Source organism: Macadamia integrifolia, chromosome 8 (genome assembly GCF_013358625.1).
Source record: "Macadamia integrifolia cultivar HAES 741 chromosome 8, SCU_Mint_v3, whole genome shotgun sequence".
NCBI classification, from domain to species: domain Eukaryota; kingdom Viridiplantae; phylum Streptophyta; class Magnoliopsida; order Proteales; family Proteaceae; genus Macadamia; species Macadamia integrifolia.
In genome coordinates, this window is record NC_056564.1 from 32389711 (window position 1) to 32415489 (window position 25779).

General features: G+C 39.7%; 1 protein-coding gene across 6 annotated transcripts in view; it reads left to right on the top strand.

Annotated features, from left to right (window-relative positions):
* The window catches only part of LOC122086651 (SPX and EXS domain-containing protein 1-like), a 62601-nt gene extending 59496 nt beyond the window's left edge, over window positions 1–3105 (top strand). For all 6 annotated transcript variants that reach the window (XM_042655611.1, XM_042655610.1, XM_042655614.1 and 3 more), the window contains 3 exons: window positions 1844–2009; window positions 2572–2641; window positions 2726–3105. In XM_042655611.1, coding sequence (XP_042511545.1) covers window positions 1844–2009; window positions 2572–2641; window positions 2726–2983 — 494 coding nt within the window. In that variant the 3' untranslated portion in view covers window positions 2984–3105. The remainder of the gene's footprint in view (window positions 1–1843; window positions 2010–2571; window positions 2642–2725) is intronic.
* Window positions 3106–25779: the final 22674 nt, after the last annotated feature.

Here is a 25779-nt window from a genome sequence, read left to right on the forward strand (position 1 = left end):
TTTTACCACAGATGCAATTAAAGATATTGTACCCCCAATAGACTCATCATTGATTGGAAGATATGGCCCAATAGAGTGGAGTGGCAGGATAGGCTTTGTTTAGCTAACCCTAAGGATTTGGGCTGGGCTGGGGCTGGGGCCGTTGGGCTGGGCTTTGTTATGTTTAATTGTTGTATGAACCTCATATTTGTTGCAGCATTTGCTTTTTTTTTTTTTTTTATTTGGATGAATAAATAATTCATTACCAAGAGGAAAGAGAATATACAGGGGGAAAGAGGGGGGGGGGACCAAAAGTAGTAAACTCAAAAGGGCCCGAGGGGCTAAGCCCCAAACAACCTAGGCAAGGGAAACATCAATTGGGGTGGGGGGGATGGTAGTTACAGGGAGGCCCCAGGAGACAACAATGAACCTATTCCTTGGGGTGTTGCGAATCGGGCCGATACGCAGAGATCTGAGTCTGGAAGTAGCATCAAGATAGACGGTTTTCCAAATCCTTTCGAAGGAGCGGGAGTTGGGGGACCATCTACAAAGATTACATTCCATCCAAAGATGATTGATGGTGGCATAAAAGGCGAGCTTTCCAATTGTGTTGCTGCATTTGTTATCTAGGCCCAACAGCTTAAAAGGGAGCTCAAACCAAATTACAGACCCAGGGATTGAATAAATTTCAGCCAACGCTGAACTTGTTGAACAAAATAGAAACCATTGTTGGACCCACAACGATGAAAATATGTATATACATGTTTCTGAATGATATATTTTATTTTTTTGGTTGAAATTAAGGAAAGCATGGACCCACAACAATGAAAATATGAATCTACATGTTTCTGAATGATATATATATATATATATATTTTTTTTTTTTCTTGGGTTGAAATTAAGGAAAGCCTTGTGAATCAAAGGAGATGGCTAGCCATTTAGAGTGACTTATCTCTAAATATATTGGACGGTCCTCTCAAAAAATGGTGATTTCGGTGATTCCTTGGTTCTCTGATGGTTGTTTCTGAAATTCCAACACAGTTTAGGAAAATGCAAGGGTTTTCCTTCCAAATCTGTATTAACCCCTCCTACTTAGGGAAGGAAACCTTTTTAAAACTAAGAGAGAGGACAGCCAGAGACAAGTGAGCTTCAGACTTTTCAGGAATTTTGGAAGTACAGAAGAAGTTTTTAAGGTTTTTCTTAAAGGAAGATGAGAGTACCTTTAACCTTCCCCTATTGTGGAAACATACTACATATCCAGCCAGTGACACAGAAGGCCATGTTCCATTCCAAATTGAATATGATGCCCTGGAGAAGAATAACACTTACACTGTTTGCCACTTTAGAAATTGTCTGAGGAACAGTTAGATAGCTTTGGTCTTATGTCGATAAGGGTTGGATTCTCATAAATTTTATATAAGCAATTTGTGTTTGACAACTATTTCCATAATGACAAAGTGGACGTGGAGTATCTGAAAAGTCAAATGTTTGCACGAAGATATGTGGCCTTTGCATAAGTTTCTTCATTGTTTTGAGTAGGCATAAAATATTTGTTATAGCATTCTTGGTGTTTTCATGTCAACATCCTAGCTATGTTTTTTCCACTTGTCCACTTCTTTTTCTTTTTCCAGTTCTATTTTAATAAGCGTTCATACTTACTGACATTCGAAGATGCATTGATTGCAAATATGTAGTTACTCATCTGGCATAATCATTTACTTGCAAATGAATGGCTGCCGTTTTAGGCTTTCTGCGTTCATTGTTTTGAATATCCTCTCTGTTCTTAGTTGATTTTTTATTCCGTTGTTCATCATTTGTTATCTGTCTTTTAGTCCTTTAACTCGAGTTTTATTTCATTTTTCAGCTTTAAAATATTCGACGGCAGTCCCTGTGATTTTTCTTTCGGCCCTTAAATATCATGTCCTCCCTGATAGTTGGACTAACATTTATCGCCCCCTATGGCTTCTCTCAAGTGTCATCAACTCACTGTATTCATTTTACTGGGATGTGACCCGGGATTGGGACCTCAGGTATGCAGAATGTTCTTTTAGCCCATTAGTAAATGTTACTTTTTATATTAAAATATTTTTCATGCTGGACACTGGTCAACAGTGAGAGATTTTTTCAGTTACCTGCTAGATATTACCTCGGAAATATCCCTAAATCAGAACCTGAATTTATTTATGGGGATTTATATCAATGATCAGTAATGGTACAGGAAAAGTCTACAGTCGGACTACAGTAACTCTTAAAGCTGGTTTCTGTCCTGTGATATCTTCCGAGTAGACAACCTAGTTATTGAACTCTCTTGTATGTGATGAAGAGAAAGGCAGGAATTCCAATCTGAACAATGACCTACATTATAACAGAGCAGAATATTGCATTCCTTTTGAAAATCAAGTTTGTAATTTAATAATAGAGATTATTATTATTATTCTTATTACTAAAGAAATGAAAATTTAAAGCCTTAGTATTATTGGGGTACCTTTGTTGGTATCCATGTCATTATGTAGCTTTTAACAGAAACTACTGTAAAACTTGAGTATACACTATCATATCATAGAGCACACCTCAACAAATTTGTTTTGGCAGTGGCTTCTCTCGGATTTTCAAGTTTAGCAAGCCGCATATGTGCACTAGTCTGTTATATGGACGTTCATGGGTAAGGTTTTATGTATCCACTTGTAAAATTATCATGTTTTGGTTATGGTTATAATATAACTGTGTAATGGATATGGAGTTGCAGGTTTACTTCTGGGTTATTGGAAGCAATTTGATTCTCCGTTGCACGTGGACATACAAGCTCTCTGCTCATCTTCGCCATAATTACATGACTTTGTTCACAATTATGGCCTTGGAGATTCTTCGTCGCTTCCAATGGATATTTTTCCGTGTAGAGAATGAGTGGAACAAGATGGTGAAGGCAGGAATGGAGATCTCTATGAGTGATCATATCCCAAAGGAGGAAGAAAAATTACTTGGTTCCACTAACCACACTGTATAAACAAACCTCACGGGTATTGTGCCTAGCATCATATTAAATTCATTTTTCTTACTGACTCCATATTTTGGAGCCATTTTGATTGCCAATTTCAATTCACCCTCCAAATTTTATTCTTTTCAAAATAAGGCCATTGTCCATCATCAACTGCAATTTCTTAGTAATCACGAGGTCTCACATGGGAAAACTAAAACGTAGCGACGACTTACTGCATGGCAAACTTGGATAGGCTCATCAAGTATCTATACGGCATGGAACTATAGTGTTGACATGTATCAAAGATTGCCCTTGTCAAAATGACATAATTGATAAATAAAAAGTATGTATATGATACATATTGATACAGACCAATACTCTCTCAACACACGTTATTAAAACCTTGATCGAGTTTGATGCGGATGGGACCTCAATGTCCGGGGGAATTGATATACCATTATGATATGATAGTCTTGGTCGGCCCTAAAATTCCCAACCTTGGCTCACTGACAAGGCATCATGGGGACCAGGGAGAAGGGATTTGGTCGGTACCTTTTATCCCGATCAAGTGTACTCACGATGATTGAAGTGCTGATCTCTTGATCATACTTTGTACCTCATTATCACGTGAAGTATCAATCACTCACATGGAGTCTAGATTCATACACATAATCATAGGACAGTGACATCTATAATCGTTTTTAGACTTAACAATGATAAATTTAATCCAGGCATGGGTTAGAGAGTTATCTAACGATAGTTTGACCATGGTTAAGTTAGTCATTATAAAGTTGACTATGATTAGGTTAACTGTTATAAGATTGACCACCTCAGCCTAGATGGTGACCAGCCCGCCAATGATAGAGAGTTCCATGTTAGCAACAAGGGCGATGGGGTGGCTAGTAGAAGGGGTCACCAATCTCTATATAAAGGATATTAAATGAATTTCAGAGGTAAGATGGATTATACACTCAAAGTTTTACATTCCTTTCCTCTTAATTCACCTGAAACCGAACTTTAGGCATTGGAGCCTCCATCCTAAAGATCCGTTTGGGCTGGTTTCTAACCTGTGCTGTGCAGGTCCGAATTGAGCCGGAAACTACATCACAATGGTGCATCTATGGGAAAGGACTTACTCAAAAACAGGAGCTTGTGCATTTGTGGGAAAGGACGATAGGCCATCTGAGTGTTGATAGTAGAACACAATAACAAAGGCGACCAGGACTTACTCAAAAAAGGGGGCCAACCCCCACGACCTGCCGCTATTGGACAACCATCAGGAAGCTGTAGAAGAAGTCGAACAGGGTCCAGCGGTGGAGAATGAGAGGAAAGACCAGGAGGTCGCTAGGTCGGGGCTTCACCCGACACCTCCATAGGAGGTCACGACGGAGCAATTTAATACTCTTCATGAATAGATGTAACAACTCAGCCAAGCAGTGCGAGAAGTTCCGAAGAACCACAGTAAGCAGCCACCCCTAGAGGATCCCAGCCACCACAACCCTGTGAAAGACAGTATGAAGACCACCCCTAGCAAATCTGACTCCAGGTGGAAGTTCTGACTTCCATAGTCGCACGGATCGAGCACAAAAGAAGCACAGCGTAGACCAGTCTCCCCTACGAGAGAAACGCATCGCCACCCAGCCGAGAGGCAAAAGGAAGACTAAAACTCATAAGACGACTTGCCGCCAGGCCACTCCACCAGAGACTGATATAGACCGAAAGTTGAGAGAGCTCTATGCAAAAGTGGACCATGCCTCAGATTGCGATAAAGAGCCTGAGGGCCTGGACATGTTTGGAGAGACACCCTTATGTGAAGAAATAATGCGGACACCTTTGCTGCGATCCTTCAAGTTGCCTTCCTTCCCACTATATGATGGAACCAAGGACCTGTGGGAGCATCTACAAAAGTTCTGCTCCATTATGATGGTCCAAGAAGTCTCGAAGGCCACCTTATGCAGAGTATTCCCAGCGTCCCTTCAAGGCCTGACCACAACTTGGTTCTCGCGGCTAGAACCAAGCTTGTTATTTGACTTCAAGCAGCTCAACAAAAAATTCCTTGAGAACTTCATGGGGAGTAAAGTTGTCCCAACTATGTTGGACACAATTGACCCACACCGGTAGGAGTATCGTGACAAAATAGATTATTTGGCCATGGGGCCCGAATTTGCGCATCTGTGCAACTCAGACCACCTCCAATAGTTGGTATAACCTACCAATGAATGGATTAATGTGTTAGATCACTTAGAGATGGGCCCACTAGTGCCGATTGAGAATTAACCCAGTAATGGGAGCAAACCCATTTGTTCTCCAAACAAGCCTCAATGAACTTAAGTTACCATATAAAGAATTATAAGCAAAAATCATTTATTTCTCAAACAAGCCTCAGTAAACTTTAGTTAGTTTATAATGAGTTACTAAAAAAACCCATTATTTCCCTTAACAATCTTTAGTGAACTTAAGTTTCTATAAATAGAGCCATTAGCTCATTCATTTCATTTCTTACCAAGTTAAAGGTAAGAGGAGAAGAGAAGGGAAAAGGAGAAGAAGAAGGAGGTTAGAGCAATAGAGAGATCATCTCCACTCACCCCACTTTAAGGTGAGTTAAACTCTCTCCTCTGCCTATATTGTATGCTTGCTCTTTCTCTCTCTTACCCCATTTTCTTCACCCAAGATAAATTAGGAACTCTAACCCACTCAATCTACTAATTAATTTGAGGATTTTATGTATGAGACTTAGTATAGCTAACTAAGCCATACACCATTGAGAGTGGAAACCCCCCACATGAAAATCCCCAAATTAGGCAATCAAAACCCTAGAAATTGGGCAATTGATCAAGTCCCCTATAACCACCCATCCTAACTTAACCTATGTTGGAGGAAAGATGTTATACACCTAAAATAGGGGGTTGGGTTGATCATAAATGAAATTGGAGACGAATGCACCAAGGAGTTAGACATCTCCTTTTCCTTAACAATCTTAGCAAACCTCTCCTTTAGCTTTGCTGCCTCAACCTATGCTGCATCAGTCTTCTTCTTCAAGCCTTCCCCATGCCATGATAATCCTCAACATTGGTCAAGAGCTCACCCAACAAGGCTTGCCCCTGTAGAGAAAAAGAAAACCTCCGATCATTATGAGACACAAAAAGAAAGGAGAAATAAAATAGTAAAGGAAGAGATGGTTACCCTTGCTAGATGCATTTAACCTTTAGCCAAGAGTGACTAGAATTTTTTGCCCTTGAAGTTCGACCTATCCTTTGAAAGAGCCCCTTGATCACTACGGTATGGGCCAAGGTTGGATCGTTATACACCTACTACCCACAGGAGATACCATAGTTTGGAACGTATAGTTCCTCAGCAGAAACGTCAGCGACCTTTCCCTTATTCTATTGCTGGTTAAGAGAGTTCCCAGAGACCTTACCTCTTCACTTTAATGGCGAGATAACAGCAACCTTGTCACTCGAGTCAAAGACAGTAGACGTCTCCCTAGCCCCAGTAACCTCTACACTAGGAGAAGAGAAAGGCAAAGAGACTTATTGGGGGAAGCCACTTGTTTTCCCTTCTTGGCGCTACGATTCCCTCCTTTGCACTTGCGCTTCCTTGTAGCGACAACCGAAAGAGGCATTAGGTCATCTAAAACTTTAGTGACCTCTCGTCAAAGGGAGGAACTCCCACTTGAATTCCCCAAGGGTTCATGATCGGAAGGAATAACTTGGTCCTCAATAGGGGGACTGCCCACTCCTCCCACACCTTGTTCCTCTATATTCTCGAGCAAAGTTAGCATGTACTCACAATCAATAGGCACAGCAAAATGGGGTGAAGAGGGAAACTTATTAAGATTATTAACAAAGCAACATCACCAGACTGGTTACAACTAGAAGGGAGGCTCACTCAGACTCAGACCAAATCTCGCCAGATATTTGTCATAAAAAAGACTAGACGTAAGAACCACCCGATTGGCACCTTCATCAACCTCAAGACATTATTCTTCCTCGTCAAGGACAGGTAATTTATTGGCCTTCCTTTTGTTTACCAAACAGTTGGGATGTTAAACGGTTTGGAGAGCCGAACAAATAAAAACCAATCCTTCCACTCATGGATCGAGGTCAGTAGAAAATCCACGACCATGTGCTTCTTGATACAACACCTAAAATAGAACCACCTGGGAAATGGGGATGCCCTGAAAGGGTATACACACTTACGAACAACCTCAAGGTAAGAGTCCTCTCAAGACCCCTTAGCCTGCATAAAATCCAATAGACTCTTATAGGAAATGGGGACCAACTGTGTTGGGACAATACTATAGTGCCTAAATAAGCTACAAAAAAACTTGTGTAGAGGGAAGTGAAGGCTAGAAATCAAGGTGTGTTCGTAGAAACATGCCTCCCCTTCCCTACCACTATTGGCCCTCTCCCCATCGTCGAGAAGCCACAGGGCAACAGAGTCAGGAATGTGGTAAACTTGTTGGTATCTTTCCAAGTCCCACCCTCGATAAAACTTAATCCACAGGTAATCGGACAGTGGGTAATCTGGTAGTGGGATCACTTTTATGGTTATAACCCAGAGTGATCTTGTTACAAGTCTTCCTAAGTGTAGGGCCTTTCTTTCCCGGAGAGCGAAGAGGAGTAGAACTACTGCCCAGGGGAAGGGGAGCATAGGATGTCCCAACGTCAGATTCTGATTGACTATCGAAATCTAAGGAGGCTACTTCGGACAACATTGAAGGAAGGAGCTCCAGGATAGAAGCTTGAAGAGATAAAGGAAGGAACTTACCGATTTGAAAAATCAGGAATCAAAAGAAATATGGTGATGAGAACACGAAATGAGGTAGGTCGATGGTGACTACAACCACTTATGATGATTCCACTAGAGCAACAGGAGAGGGAAATGGTGATGGCTAACACAACAGCAGTATGAAAATGAATGGGTGCTATGAACGACCTTTCAAAAGAGAAAACTACCCATTTAAACCCTTGAGAAAATAAAATCTAATTTTGTATGATTTGAGCCACTAGATTGAGATGCCATCAACGCTCCAGATAATGAAAGCTCAGCGATCCAGGAGTTGACCGCCCTGCCATGTGAGAAATGATTCATGCCCGCCCCTTTTCTTGATACCAAGAAAACCACCGCACAAATGGCTGGATATCACAACTCCCAAGAGTATTTAATGATGGAAACTGCCCACCCAATGACACACATGTCAAGAAAGAAAGCATTAACTCCCCTTATAGCCTTGGCATCCACACCTGAGAACAATGAACAAACACCGATGTGAGGGCTGAAGGATGAAATGCACAATTTTTACTCCCTCGACCTCCTTTTTCTAGGAACTCGAGGGAGTGAGGGGCATATGATATACCATTATGATACTAACCAATGATAGTCTTGGTTGGCCCTAAAATTCCCAACCTTGACTAACTGAGAACGCATCATGGGGACTAGAGAGAAGAGATTTGGTCGGCACCTTTTATCCTAATCACATGTACTCACGATGATTGAAGGGAGACCTCTTGATCATACTTTGTATCTCATTCCCTGTGAGGTATCAATCACTCACATGGTGTCTAGATCCATACACCTAATCTTAGGACAATGACATCCATAACTGTTTTCAGATCTAACCACGCGTGACAAACTTAACCAGGCGTGGGGTTAGATGGTTATCTAACTATAGTTCAACCATGGTTAAGTTAGCCATTATAAAGTCAACCATGGTTAGGTTAACCATTGCAAGACTGACCACCTCAGCCTAGATGGTGACCAACCCACCAATGATAGAGATTTCCATATCAACAACAAGGGCGATGGACCAACCAATAGAAGAGGTCATCAATCTTTGTGCAAAGGACACTTAACGAATTTCAGAGGTAATATGGATCATACACTCAGAGCTCTAGATTCCTTTCCTCTTTATTCACCTAAAACCTAACTTAGGCATCAGAGCCTCCATCCTAGAGATCCCTCTGGGCTGGTTTCTAACATGTGCTATGCAAGTCTGAATTGTGTCGGAAACTGTATCATAGGAATCTCGCAATTCATAGGTTAGATGGAGTATAAGGGCTAGTTAGTGCTTCCCAAAAAATGAGGCTTTAGGCCACTAACCCTGCTAATGGGGTGATGGTCTGGGGACTAACGAAAATAGCATTGGAGGTGATCACATGGAATCACGTTAATCAACTTACATTACTCGATACTTGGGACTATGTGGAAAAGAGGGGTGCATTCTTCCGGAGACTGGTATTGGTATAATGTCTAAACTCCACAACTCCTTAATCACATGCCTAAATGGGTTTTCGAAATATATGAATGGGAGGGGGATTCGAGCATGCCAAATTTAAGTACTACCCATAATCAAATTCGGTTGAAGGTATCGATTTTCCAGGGGTTCGATTGTGCCACTACTACCTACCCTTATATTATGCATGTCATATGATCGAGGCATGCGGTGAATCTTTCTCAAGTGCCGCTTTTGAATAAACACTCACTTCATTCTTTTACGATTCAATTTTCATACAAAATGATACATACCAATACCCTCAACATACGTTATTAAAACCGATAGTCTTAGGCTATGCTAGGATTGCATTTCGAGTCTAGAATGTATTCTTAAATGACGGAATCATTGTTTGATATACATTCTCATTCTAAATTCTTAAAATGAGGTCAAGAATGGGCCTTGTTTTGGAATGCATAAAAAATCCCATTCTACGTTCTTGTTGTTGTAAAATTGTGCATCTGAGTAATGAAGACTGAGATGAGGGACGATCCCGTTAGTTTTGATAGGCCTAAAAGTATCACATCCCATAAGAGGAGCACACATATACCCTTACAAGTTAGACATCTTCGCCGACCATGTTTAGATGACCACACCTACTGAGTTCACCCAAACTTATCCTTGTACCGATCATACCTAGTGTCACACCTTGCCTCCATTTTGGCCTAGGTATGTGGCATTGGACACCTTATCGTACCCAGTCAGCCTATTTTCCCAGGATCTAAACTCAAGGTAGCTCATAATACCACAACACACAACTACAAATTAAGGTTCATCATGATATAAATAGTCTATCTACAAAATATATTACATCAATCCTATGTCTCTAAGTGATACTTATATTACAGTTATCCAGATGAAAGCACACACACATATATATATATATACATTTTTCTCAAAAGAATATTTACATAAAAAATATAACTTCACATAAATAACTATAACAATTATATATATTAGAGTACTCTCAACGAAAATATATACCCAAAAAGATAATGTCATGACAACTCTCTACTCCTCATAAGTACTGGCCTCCGTAGGCATAGTCGTCACAGTCATAGTCAGGTCCATGGTCGGCCTCATCCTCTGAAAAATGGGCCAAGTGATCTAAGGCCACTGTCTCATAAGCAGAGTAGGAAGATGACGAAACATTGGCCTCGTCATCTAGAAAAGTAAATAAAGAGGGGGTGAGCACGTCATGCTCAGTGAGGGGTGGGGGCAAGCAAGCATATCTAATACAAATGATGCAATGCATGCTCCACACTTTTAGATGATGCTCATGGATTCATTTAACATTACACTACTTCCTAATTCATTACTAAATTTGATAACAATGGTATAGTGCTACGCAATTTAGGTGGTATTTCCTACTTTGTATGTTGGGCCTCAGGAATACAAGCTCATTGCAAGTAGGAGTCAGCCAGTCCAGGTCTTGGTCCCTCGGCTAACCCCTAAATTAGTAACCCCGGGTATTCAGGCATACAGTATGTCATATCCTGTTATAATCCGTCTTTGGGTACAATATGTCGTACCACGAAAGTGAACTGTTGATCAGGCAGTCACATATTGGGATTTGTCAGTTCCTATCCCCTACTGACAAGGGGTTGTAGCACTCGGGTAGTGATATCCTAGCCCACAATGTCTATATGATGCACAATCAACATCCACCACTAATATCCACAATACACATGGGGCACTCATCCGTGTCCCCATTTACCTTCCTTACCTGTTCCAGCTTCCCTGTCCACAGACCAATACTAACACAAGTAATAATTATATACAGGAAAATTATAACTAAAGAAACACTCCATAAAATCAACCAGGGCACCCTCTCACCTTGGTAATTAATGTTTGAGAATTCTCCTTTCTGAACTTGGTAGGTTCTCGCACTACAAGTCAGATTCCCTATTAAATGGCATATTTCAATCATTAATTATATAATTAAAACCTTGTTATAAATTTTTAGATTTAGCGAGATATCCTTAACCCTAACCCTTCTTGCTAGGTTTCAATTCTGGGTGGGAATCAAATTCACAATTGTAATTTTCTTAAATTAGACCTTACAAACATTAACACCATCCTTTATGGTTCATACTATCCTGCTTACACATGTTTTACAGGTCCCCAGTATGTTTGGAAAGTCGGAGGTCAAAACAGTAGCCTTTCAAGGTTTTGGAATTCAAACTGGTGGGATACAGTAGGGACAACTAGCTGGTCGATCGTGTCCCACAGGTTCCCTAAGTTTCTACAGAATTTGATTATGCTCCTTCCTATGGACTCCTTAGCTTGCTGTGGGATATACACAGGTTTGGTACTCTGATTCGATGCAGATCAGATGAACTATCATATCTCGCCCACATATCCGTATAGTACACAGCTCTTATACATCATCTAAATCCATAAAAAATCCTGTAGGTGTACTAACCATCAGCTTATGTGCTAACCTTTTTGTTTATATTCCTAATCTTGAGGCAAAATGAGAGGACACAAAGGAATGGGATGCACCAGAGTCAAATTGTACATATGCTGGTATCATAGAAACAATCATTGTACCTATCACCACTCCAGGTGCAACTTCAGCTTTTTTAGCTATCAATGCAAACACCTTCCCAAATGCCTATGACGTCTTGATAGATGTAGATGAAGAAGTCGCATTGGGTTGTCTAGAATTCCTCTGAGGACAAAACCTTGCATAATGTTCTGACTGCTAACACACATAGCATCTCACATAAATGGGCTGAGTAGTAGTGATGGCTGGCTAAGACTGGGCAAAAGCTTGACTTAAATCTCTCTTCCTAGGTACAATAGCAGAAGAAGTGGCTTCCTTTACAAATCTCTTGAACTATTTTCTTATGTTAGCTGGCTTGGCCCTTCTTGCTACCTGAACCTTACAGTTTTCTCTCTACTTGTCTTAAATTGACTTAGCAACTTGGACCACATCGGCATAGGTCTGGAGCCTGTGTGCAACCAACATAGCTCTAATGCCGGTTCTCAGACCTTCTCAAATTTCTTGGCTTTTGTATTATCATTCTTCATGTGCTCAGGTGCAAAATAGTATAAGGCTTCAGACTGCTGCTGATACTCCAGTTCTGATTTAGGCCCTTGCACCTGTGCCATGAATTCAGATTCCTTTCTATTCCTCACATTGATAGGAAAATAATTTCCATAGAAGGCTTCTACAAATTGTTCCCAGGAAGGGTGTGGATATCTGGCTAATAGTATAGGTTGGGTAGCCATTCACCAGGCATGGGCTTCATTCTACAGCTGATAACTGGCACACAAGATCTTCTGCTTGTTATTACAACCTAGAACTACTAGTGCCTTATCAACTCCTTCTATCCACTTGGCAGGGGCCAGTGGATCATGACTCACTCCACTAAAATATGGGGGCCAATACTTTTGAACTTTCCATCAATTTGCTGGTATCAGTCCGCACATATACTACTAGAGGGCTCTCTGGTGTCTGTAGTCCTATAAGGGTTCCCATAGTTGGCACTACTTGGGATGCTTGTCCACTATTAGTCTGTACTATAGCTGATATCCCAGATGCAAGCTGAGGAGCAGGGACTATAGGAGCTGGAGGGATTTGTGCCATGGATGCATGATTAGTTGAAGATTTGATCGGGTTGTAATTATTCATGAAATTAATATTTAATTGTTAATTTTAATTTGATTTTCATAATTAATTTGACTATATAATGTGATATTGTATGTTTGTAGGGTTTTCAAGAGATGTGCACAGGTTTGATGCTAAATGGACAGAGATGTTTCAGTCTAGAAGCAAGGGCAAGGATCGAGGGTAGGATTGGAAATTCAAAGAGAAAAAGAGAATAAAAAATAGAAAAAAAGGAAATTGAAGAGAGAGAAAAACGATTTTCTTTTTCTCTCCCTCTTCCACGACTAGCTCTTCTTCCCTCCTACTTTCTCTCATATTTCCTTTCTCCTTGTCTAAAATAGAATAGGAGTCCCTCTTTCCCACTTTTCCTAAAACATCTCCACTATTTTCTCTCATCTCTTTCTCTAATCTCTCCCTCTCTTTTGTCCCATGCATGGTTCTCACTTCCCACCGAATCTTTCCCTCCTTTTTTTCTCTCCTTTCCACGGTTCTCTCCCTATTTTCTCTCTTAGGCCTAGTGATCTCTCTCTCCCATGTTTCTCTCTCTCTCTCTCTCTCTCTCTCTCTCTTTTCCCTATTTCTTCTCCCATGCCCACGGTTCTCCATCTCCCACCTTTCTCCCACCAATTATATCTCCTTTACATGGTTTCCCCCTACCCACTGTTTCTTTTCTCCTAATTGAAATCCAATTCCACCACTCCGTCACACGCACCTCTTTCTCTCTCTCCCGCTCCCATAAATCCCTCTTTTAGTCCTTCCCTTTTTAGACTCTACACACTCATTTTTTAGGACTTAGGTTTCCATATCACACCCTTTATAGAGAAGAGAGCTTGCTGGTTTTTTCCTTTTGGTTCTCATAGTTCTCTTTTCTTCTAGGATTGCACCTTCTTGTGGATGGATTTGCAAGGACAGTATTGCATAGGTAGCATTGCTATTGCACCAAGGGTTCATCACTACCATCATCGTTGCTGCTTTTCATCTATTAGCACCATGAGCAGTTAAGTTCCCTTTCTATCTTTAGGTTTTGATGAAGTTTTGAGTTATTGTTATTTAATTTCTAGTTAGAATTCATACTTGATTGTTTTATGTTAAAGACGCCTCCCATTGTGGATGATTTTTATTGGTTAAATTAGTTTAGGATATTTATTTTTGTGATTCAATTATTCTATTCAAGCAATGGTATTTCATGTGATTTTTGATAATACGTAAATAATAGCCTTTAACCAATCAATCTAAGCGTGCTAAGCGAAAGTGAAAGACGATAGTGCTTGATAGGATAGGTTATGCTTAGGAAAACCAGTGATTGTGTTTTTGTGGTTGCATTGAAACTTGTAGTTTCAGTGAACTGAAGTATGAACCAAAAATTGATAACAATACCAAAACAGATTCGAGACCTAAGGATAGCTTCTTTTCTCATTAATTCTTATTCTTGTTAATTGGTTTATTTAATTTTAATTTTAATTATGGATTTTAAAAAATTAATTATCAAAACAACGTTCACCTCAATTTTAGTAGATTTAGCCTTCTAGTTCTCTGTGGGTTCGACCCATTTCTTACCACTATCTTATAGTTTAGTTAGAGTTTATTTTGATTCGTTCACGATAGTGATCAAGATTCTCTGGCATGTATAGCTGTAGCCAACTCCTCAATCATGGTCCTATTTTGCTGCTGCTATTGCTATTGTTGTCGCATATTCCGCTGCATTGTCTACTGTAACTCTTCTTGAATTCCCTGAATCATGTTTATGACTATGGCTGTCACATCCTGTGCGGTAAATACTAGTGGTGCAGGTGGTGGCACAGGTGCAGCTACTCTAGAGATAGATGTAATAACATGTGTATTTTTCCTAGATGCAGTTGCGCTTTCTACCTCATCTTCCACAGGCACATAAGGGGTAGCTCTAGTAATTTGACCCCTTTTTTGGTGTTGTGGTTCTTACTGAGGTTAAGTATATCTTGGTGGCATTTTGGGAATTCCTGAAAGATAATGATTAATTAATTCCCAATGCTCAATACATATTCAACAAAGATGAGTTATGTAGCATGACTTACATTAATCAATGTCTTGGATCTCACTTAGAATATACAATTCATAACCTAAATATACACTCTTTCTTTCAATTATTGCACACAAGATCAATACAAAGAATATTTTTATCTTAAGGCTTTTATTTTATTTTATCCTATGACATTGGAGATCCTAAAGTGTTGTGGGCTATGAGACTTTATCCCCAGAGTTTGCTCTGATACCACATTTGTCGCACCCTGCCTCCATTTAGGCTAAGGTGTGCAGCACTGGACACCTTACTGTATCTTGTCAGCCTATTTCCCTAAGATCTAAACTCAAGGTAGCTCATAACACCACAACACACAGCTACAAATCAGAGTTCATCCTGATATAAACATTCTATCTACAAAATATAGTGCATCATTCTAGTGTCTCTAAGTGATACTTATATTACAGTTATCCAGATGAAAGTACATATATATGCACATTTTTCTCAAAAGACTATTTACACAAAAAGTATAACTTCTCACAAGTAACTATAAACAATTATATACATCAGAGTACTCTCAATGGAAGTATATACACAAAAAGATAATGTCAGGACAACTCTCTATTCCTCAGGAGTATTGGCCTCCATAGGCACAATCATCATAGTCATAGTTGGGTCCATAGTCGGCCTCATTCTCTGAAAATTGGGCCAAGTGATCTAAGGCCACTGTCTCATAAGCAGAGCAAGAACACAGAAAAATACTGGCCTCATCATCTAAAAAAGTAAATAAAGAGGCGGTGAGCACGTTATGCTCAGTGAGGGGTGGGGGCAAGCAAACACATGCAATACAAATGATGCAATGTATGCTCCACACTTTTAGATGATACTCATGGATTCATTTAACATTACACTACTTCCTAATTAATTACTAAGTTTGATAACAATGGTAAAGTGTTACGTAACGTATGTGGTATTCCCTACCCTGTACGTTGGGCCTCAGGAATACAATCATTACAGGGAGGAGTCAACCAGTCCCGGTCAGAGCCTTGGTCCCCCGGCTAATCCCTAAGTTAGTAACCCCGGGTAGTTAGACATACAGTACGTTATATCCTGTTATAATCCGTCTCTGGGTATAGTATGTTGTACCATAGAAGTGTTCTGTTGATCAGGCAACCACATATCGAGATTAGTCAGTATCTATCCCCCTATTGAGAAGGGATCATAACATTCGGGTGGTGATATCTTAGTCCATAATGTCTATATGATGCACAATCAACATCCACCACTCAAATCCACAATACGCATCGGGCACTCTTTCGTGTCCCCATTTACCTTCCTTACCTGTTCCAGCTTCCCTGTCCACAAACCAACACTAACACAAGTAATAATTATATGCACACCATATATGCATGAGCACAGGCAAGTTATAACTAAAGAAACACTCCATAAAATCAATCAGGGCACCCTCTCACCTTGGTAATCAAAATTTGAAAATTATCCTTTTGAACTGGGTAGGTTCTCACGCTGCTAGTCAGATTTCCTATTCCATATCATATTTCAATAATTAATTATATAATTAAAATTTTATTATAAATTTTTAGATTCAGTGGGATATCCTTATTCCTAGCCCTTCTTGATAGGTTTCAATTCTGGGTGGGAATCCAATTCACATTTGTAATTTTCTTAAATCAGAGCTTACAAACATTAAGACCAGCCTTTGTGGTTCATACTATCCTATTTACGCATGTTTTACAGGTCCCTAGTATGTTTGGAAAGTTGGGGGTCAAACTAGTAGCCTTTCAGGCTTCTGGAATCCCAACCAGTGGGATACAATAGGGACAACCTGCTGGTCGGTCGTGTCCCACCGGTTCCCTAAGTTTTTACAAAATTCAATTCTTCTCCTTCCTCTGGACTCCTTAGGCTGCTGTGGCATATACTCAGGTCTGGTACTCTGATTCGAGCTTTGCTTCTGACAAGTGTATCGAGTGAAGAATTCAACCCAAGTTTAGTTCACAACAGGATTTCCAAGAATTTTTTTTAGTGAATTTCATGAATTTCCTCTATTCCTAATCTATTCCATTTCTTACACTCAATATATAGCATAAATGAACAAGGCTTCATCACAATCCATCAACCTAAAGCGTCTATTAGCTAAATTCCCAATTTTTTTCCAATATAACTGATGAAACCCTAGCTCACTTGTATAACCTAAATTCAGATTATACTAACCCTTTTTCATTCCCTAATATCCTAACACATAACTAGCTTATGTAATGGACAATACTTACCTGTGGGCACAATCGATCCAAGGTTTGCCTCAGGTAAGCCAAACTCTTCCTTAACTCCTTCTCCTCTTCTTTTCTTCTTCTTCTTCTTACTATTATAGTAGTAATTATCAGCTCAAGTGGGGTATTCGGTGATAACCTACCCCTTTTATTACGCCTTTTATATATATATACACACACACACACATATGCATTTAATTAATTACACATCATGTATTTTAGTAGGATATCTTTAAAAGGATTAGGGGGGAAGGGGTTTGCATAACAAAGTGGTATGTGGGGCCCACAATTTTATACAAAATCCAAAATTATGTTTTTGCCAAGAAAATCGACTGGCCAATTGTTACCCACCGGTTTAGCCAATTTCAGTCCCCTCTTGACTGATCATCCTTCTCCTCTATATCTATTCCATTATAACTAATTTTATAATTAATTACCTGTCTGTCCACACCTTCTGGTGGTCTCTCCAGTAGGCTAAACAGGTACATGTGAGGTCACTTCTCCCTTCTTGGCATTCTACTGCTGCCAACCCAAGGGTGTCAATTTCAAACTGGGACCGAAACTGAGCCGAATTAACCAGACCAAAATCGAACCAAATTTATTTTGTTCAAATTCAGTTTGAATATGTGAGTATGCTATTCAGTTCGGCTCAAATTTTTTTTAGGGTATCAGAACCATCGGTTCTAACCAAAACTGAACCGAATTGCTCTTATCATTCAAGAGTGTCTTTTGCAAGCTCTTTTTTTTTTATATGGTAAGTGTTTTTTACAATTTATCATCACATATTTACAAGCTAAGATAATTTTGGAGTTAGAAATGACCATAAGGCCCATAACTTGAGCCCATTATGGCCTTTGGTCCATCACAATCATAGTTCAAAAGTGGAACCGTTTTCATAACCGAAATAAAATCGAGGTATAAAACCAAATTAAAACTACATATCAGAACCGAATTAGAACTGAAACCAAACCGAGCCGAATTGAATCAGTTTGAGTATATAAATACGGAACCGAGTCGTTTCTCGATTCGATTATGGTCCACTTTATCATCATTTGGAACTGAACCGAAACAGAACCAATTGACGCCCTTATGCCAACCAAGCCAGTATTGGCCTTCTCTACTGGGTACTTCTGCCTGTCCACAAGTAAAGTATACAAGTGGAATTAGGGTGTTACACCTAGTGTCTCCACTGCCATAGTCGCAAAACCTTCTTCACTTACCACATGTCCAAGAACATGAATGATCAATGGTGTAAGGCCACGTGTCCCCTAAATCCTACTTTGATAGAGGGCCAAACTATAATTGTAACCGCTTGTAGACACAACTATGGTTCCTTAACTCAACTAGGGTAAAGTTGATGGTTATAGGTACCCAAAAGTAACTATGTTTATTTGAACTACTATAGGATTTTCCACATCAGCAAAGAAATTGATCGATTAACCAATAGGAGCCTTTTCCATGTCAGAAGAGAAAGCAACCTCTCCTCCAATAGCTGCAGGGAAGGACTAACCTCGATGAAGGTAAGGTCTCCTCCTAGCTCTACTCGAACTCCATTTCTCTACTATGTTTTCCCTTTCTTCCTTCCTTCTAGTCCTCAAACTGACTTAGGCATCAAAGCCTCAAAGGCATAGCACCCCTCCAGCCTTCACCTTTCTATTTGTTGTCGTGAGGACAACAATCAGGAAATGGTGGATTTTTATCTTCCTCTCACCCCTCCAATAATGTGTCGGAGCTTTTGATCCCTCTCTCCATTTTCTTGGGGAGCAGATTTCATCTTTAAATTTCTCTCTCTCTTATTCCTCCTGAGGTTAGCCAGGGATTCTTTATGTCCTCTGTCTTCTAGACGGCATGAAAGGGGATGGGGAAAACATGTTGTTTGGAGTTGCCGCTTATTAGGGCCTAGAACCCTGCTGGTGAGCCAATTCTGAGTACGTGATTGAGCTCGAGTAGGGGGTTAAATTCTTGTGAAAGGATCAATTCTTCATATTTGGTCTATTCCAGAGATGTAGGTCAGTCTTAGGTTTTGAGTGTGGGACGGTGTTAGGCACCCATCTCGCCCATAAATTTTAGTTTTTCTATCAGATGCTTTGATTTCGAACTTCCTCCTATGAGAATTTTAATAATTCTAACCAACATGTATGGAATGGTTGCTAAAGTAACATCATAGTGAAAATGAACATTGGTGAATCATGAAATAATAGAACCTATCACTTGCACATAAAATAATAAAATTAAATCAACTTATATCATATGAGCACAGGAACTCATGAAATAATAGAATTATATTATTAATACATGAAAATGAAATTAACATGAAATAATTGAAAGAACATATCATTTATCACATGAAATGATAAGATGCTTACATAAAATCACATGAAATGGTAGCATGTTCATAAAAAAATCACATAACATAATAACATGTTTACATAAAATCACATGAAATAATAACATGCTTACATGAAATGATGGGTAATTTTAACCTATCTACATGCCTGCTAAATAAGAAAAATTATGTGCAATTATCCTGGAAAACTTCCACAACTTAGGGATGAAACTCGGTATTCTTCTCTCTTTCTTGGAGGAATTGCCAATTTTTGGTAAAGCTTCTACCCTAATAGGTGTAATTTGAGACCTCAGCAATTTTTGCTAGCTCCTGCGCTATGTTGAAATGGGTTTTTTCACTTATTAGAAAATGAGTAGTGCTTCTGCACCTTTTGGGAAATGAGTTTTTTCCTTATAGAAAAATATGCAGCGCTTTCACGATATATAGGAAGTGGGTTTTCTACTTATAAGAAAATAGGCAGTGCTTCCGCGCCATATGGGAAGTGGGTTCTTCACTTATAAAAAAAGGGCAGTGCTTCTACGCTATTTAAGAGATAATTTGAGCCTTCTGATGCCTATAGCTATGGCGATCCCAAAGCCTGTTGTGCATACTTCGTAATCCGCTATGTTGTTGGTGCATTCAAATTTTAGCTTGAATGCAAATGGGACATGAGACCCATCAGGGGATAATAGTAGGATTCCTGCACCATATCCTTTAGAATTGGCTACTCCGTCAAAGAATAGTTGCCTTGGTGCATTTTCTATAATGAAACTCATCATGTCCTCGTCAAGACATATATCATCGAGATGTCTTGTGTCGACCGTGGGATGGGCTGATAAGTGATATGCAATTTCCCTTCCCTTTATGGACTTTTATGTTGTGTATTGAATGTCAAACTCGAAAAAAAGCATAAGCCATCTTGCAAGTTGTCTAATCAAGGATAGTTTCCCGAAAAGGCATTTAATTGGATCCATCCGCGAGATCAAGGTTACTAGGGAGGCGAGCACGTAGTGTCTCAATTGTTTTTTTGCCCGTACCATTGATGTGCATGTCTTCTCCAATGTATAGTAGTTGGAATCGTAGGCTAAGAATCTTTTGCTGAGGTAGTATATAGCCTATTCTTTCTTTCCTTCTAGGTTGTGTTGTGCAAACATTGGTCTCATTGTTTTGCTCCTTCGGTTGTCAACGTAGAGTAATAAAGGTAACCCTGGAGTTGGAGGTACTAAGATAGGAAAATTGGTCAAGTATTCTTTTATCTTGTTGAAATCCTTTTGGCACCTTTTGTTTCATTCTTTTGGTTGATTCTTTTTTAGCAATTTGAAAATAGGTTCACATATAACAACTAGTTGTGAGATAAATCGGATGATGTGTAGCAATCCTCCCCACGAATCATTTGATTTCCTTTTCTATTTTGGGAGGTAGAATTTCTAGGATTACCTTAATCTTAGAAGGGTCAACTCTTTGGTTGACCAACCCAAGGTGGTAGCGCAGTTGGTGAGCAACAAACTTGGTACAAGCCATAAACTCGGACGTCCTAAGTTCGACTCCCACTAGGCACACCTTGGGCCATGGGGGTGTTTAGTGCTCTTCACTACTTTTAGTGAAGGTTGAATGGTACTAATTCAACCCCGGTATAACCCGGTCCATGCGGTTATGGGGTCAGTATGGGCCCACGGGACTATTCAGGCCGAAGGCCCGGATACCCGTCGTTAGCCAAAAAAAAGAAAAAACTCTTTGTTTGACCATGAATCCTAAAAGCTTTACAACTATCGTGCTGAAGACACACTTTTATGGGTTGAGTCTTGTCTTGTACTCTTAAAGCTATCACATGACCATCTCGATCCTTAGACTTCACTATCATGTCATCGACATACATCTCTACTTCCTTGTGCATTAGGTAGTGGAGAATGATAGTAGTTGCTATCTGATAAGTTACCCTAGTATTCCCCAGCACATTGTGGATCTCTTAGCAAAGGACTTAGATGGTAGACCTCATTATAGGGTTCAAGTAGTGCGTTGTCCTATCTCCTGTTGATGCCAACGAAGATGGGAGATGGGGAAGCGGTTTTTGAGATGTTTTTGTAATTGCTTTGGTTTTCTTTATTTTTCTAGTGTTAATAAAATTACCGTTAGCAAAAAAAAAAAAAAAAAAAAAAAAAGACCCATCATTCTTTATCCCGAAAGGTATCACCTTGTAAAATATACGCCCCATTGTGTAATGAAAGGTATATTCTTCTTATTGTCGGGAGATATTTTGATTTGATTGTATCTTGAGAATCCATCCATGAAGGATAGGAGAGTGTGTTTGGTCGTGTTGTCTGCTAGAATGTCTGTGTGGGGTAGTGGGAAGTTGTCTTTCGGGCTTGCTTTGTTCAAGTCCCTAAAGTCGACACACATTCTAACTTTTCCGTCCTTCGAAATGGGAACTATGTTTTCGAGCCACTCTGGGTATTTGGTGACCTCCAAGAAACTAGTGTTGAGTTGTTTGGTAACCTCCTTGATTTTCAATATCTATTCCGGTCTCATACGCCTTAATTTCTGTTTCACTGGCTTAGCATTTGAATATAAGGGTAGTCGGTGTTACTAATATCAAGCATGTCGTCATATGGCCTAGAAAAATCTTGTTTGAATTCATTTAGGAGTTCAATTAATGGTTCAGCTTCCTCATGCGTGAGGGAAGCACTAAGCTTAAGCTCGTGGGGTCTATCCATAGTCCTTATGTTATTATCCTGAATTCCTCTTCTAGGGGTTGCAATCTCTTCTCCTTATGTATTTCGATGTGTTTAAAGAACTCCTCAGGGGGATAGTTTAGTTCATCCTCATCAACTGAAAGAAGTGAAGAGTCAATGTAAATAAAAGTTGGACTTGCATTAATGAAAGCGATTACAGGTACTGATACTAACACTTTGCGGGAAAGAAATAGTCCTACATCTATGTCAGACTCTAGATCGGACTTGGAATTGAAACATGATGCGAAAGATGAAACTGATGAAGACTAGACCTTGGACTCGGACTCGAACTTGGGCTCTGACATCACTCTTGTCTGTTTCTTTTATGAAGATGCACGTTGTCTTTGTGCTTCAGTTTGGAATCATCCCTTCAACTAGATAGATCATAATTTGAGGATTTATAACCTGCTTTATTTCTTCTGTTAATATGGGCTATGCATTCTCTGAAGAGATCTCTTGTCCCAAGATCAGGCTCATAATCATACCAGGTGTCTTTGGAACTCGTTCCTTCGGGTGATGTGAGATCCAAGCAATGGAAATCATATGTAAAGAAGATTTCAAATCCTGCCAGTAGTCTTTAGGAGGTGTAATCAAACCAAGGTTCCACAATAAATTATTGTCTCCTTCTTTGATAAAATGTCCATTGAGAGTAGTGGATTTTACTTTCTTTTGATAGTCCTCCTTACTGGGTTTATATCCTAGACCATGATGATTCTCATTAGCGGGTAACTCGAGCCAAGTTGCTCCTACTTAAGGGTACTTACCCAAGCCCATGCTGGGGAAATATCCCATCCCAAGTTGGTATTCAAAAGTGATAGGAGACGAGACCAGTCTTCCCTTAATGTTCACCACGTTGGGTCGGCCATAATAGTGATATGTTGCCTTCCCAGAGGAACTTGAGCTTTCTGTGTAAGGAGGAAGATATGACACCGATGTTGTGGAGCTATGGTCTTCGAAGTAACATGTTGAAGGTAGATGGTAACTCACCGTGAAATTTGGCTGGTCCTAACACTGTCAATGGCTTAGGAGTCCAAGGATGTCTCTTCTAGAGTCATCATATGCTCTGACACCGTGCATGGAGGGTTTGAGATTAGTCACACCTAGCCCTAGCTGTTTGAGGGTCTTGAGTGGGAAAATGTTCAGTGCTGGGCTGTTGTCAACGAGGACATGTGGAACCCTCATTCCGTTGCAATCAATGGTAATGTGTAAGGCCTTGCTGTGTATTGCACCTTCAATCATTAAATCCTTGTCATTGAAGAATAGAGTGGTGGATGCACAGATGGCCCCTAAAATTTCAGATAATTGAAGAGGGTTGGTCTCACTTGGCACATGGACCTTGTTTAAAGCTTTTAGACTGTACTGCGGTGTTCCAGTGACGCCATTAGAAGTCCCCAAATAGAGATGCTTGCTTGGGTTTTATTCAGTTGTTTGAGTACTTTGTTCTTTGGTTCAACTGGATTCCTGTTGTAAGCTCCTTTTTGCTTTTGCCTAGCTAGCTCGGTTGGGTTGGCCGCATTCAGTTTTGGTGGTTTGAACACCTTACCACTTCTGGTTTAGACGTTGTTGCACTTCACGGTAAAATAGACACTAGCTCCTTGTCAAATCCTGAAATTAGTTCATTTATCTCGAAAGTTATTGTCAATGTAGATTAAACCAATGATTGGCTCACCTAAAGGTTTTGTTCTTGGGATATGCCTTCCCATCCTGACATATATGACCAATGACGAAGCTAGTAGGGTCATACATTCTAGTTGTTGTAATGCCTTCAGGATCAGTTCCTTGTTTGTCATAGGAGGGAGATCTTCTTGTTGTAAGAAGTAGTTGTACACCTATGCTTGGCAATCTTTAATCTATTGATGAACTTATCAACAAATTCGTCAGACATCTGTGACATCTATCTAGAATAGAGACCGACATGGTTGGTTCAGTACGGTTGAATTGGAAATAGAATTTATTTTCCATTTTGACCCAATTTCGAACCGAATAGGTAGGAAGGTTGTAATACCAGGTACATGTGGCTCTAGCCAATGAGTTAGGAAAAAACCTCAACTTTAATATTTTGTGTGACCCTAAAGTTCCACATTGTACATTATATCAGGCTATACTCTCTCAATCATAGACATATTGTCCTCCGCTGAAAATTGGAAAAATCTGGAATTTTAATATTTCGGCTAAAGTCCACCAAATCGAAGTGCTCTGGATATGGCTTCCTATAAACTAGTTGGTTTATTGGTCTACACATTGGGTTAATCTGATCTTGGATCAACCTAACTAAATCTTCCCCATCGACAAGCACTGGCCGGGTTTACTTGCCCGAACATTGGCAGTTCCCTAGCATTTAACCATTGTCCACCTTGGTGTTCGGCCTATCCGTGGTTGTAATTGTTGAAAAGATGTCCATCAAATCTATAAATAAATTACATATTTGTAATTATGATTGCATGACATTGACGGGTTATGGTTGTCCATAGGTTTTTACCTTAAATTTTTCATGACTAGGGGCAGAACTGGGCATTCTATTCATATGGTCATCATATTGTCTGTGTGCTCATGAATGTTGATTCAGGGACACAAATATGAGTATATATTGTGTGTACATTGAATTTGATCAAATAGGAATCTTGAATAGAATATTGTCAGTTGTTGAAGGACTAGATTCCTTTTGGTAGTCTTTGATTGATCTCTAGACCTGAGAGGTCCTTATCGTTGCAAGTAAATATTAGGAGTTTTGGTGTATCACTGGTTGATGTCCTTCGGACTATATATATCGATACACTGGATTCATAATGCTTTGGCTATGGACGAAAGAAACGCTCAACATACTTTACCTTTTAACTCTATATATGGTTTTCTCTAGATTCTAAGATAAAGAGAATAGAACGGTAACGTATTACAGCATTAGCTTCTCTTTATTGTTTTCTTTCTATTGAAAACAATAAAACCAGCTTGAGGTCAAAAAAGGGGCTGAACCCATTGAAAATCACTACGTGTCTTGGCTACAGTACTGAAGAAGGGTTACCATCCCAAGGAGGTGTTGCATTTGTGACACTTGAGGTAATGATTCTCCTACCCCATGAGATGGAATTTAATTAATTTAAATCCTTATCCTAGCAAATGGTTGATCCTGTTTTCTAATAAGATTGGAAAAGAAATTCTTATTTATTCTTAGACCCTATTATGACAACAAAAAGTAATTATAACAAATCTCAACTTCTTGATCATCGTTATGCCTTGGGACATTTTTATTCTCATTCAGGGACCCAATCTGATTTAGGTTCTCTCCTTATGGAACAATATTGGCACGTATGGCAACAGGATTGACCACGTGGTTAATTGGCTGTGCCAACACCAAACATAGGGTTATTATAAGTTACCAGAGCACTTTTTTTTTTGTTTTTTTGCTAACAACGGGTTTCCAGGCCTTTGACCTGATTAGTCCTGTGGGCCCATATTAACCCCACAATCGTATGGATCAAGTCATACCGGGGTTGAATGAGAACCATTCAACTTTCACTAAAAGTAGTGAAAAGTACTAAACACCCCCGTGTGAGTTACCTGAACACTTTGAAATGCAGTACTAACTACGGAATTCTAGAA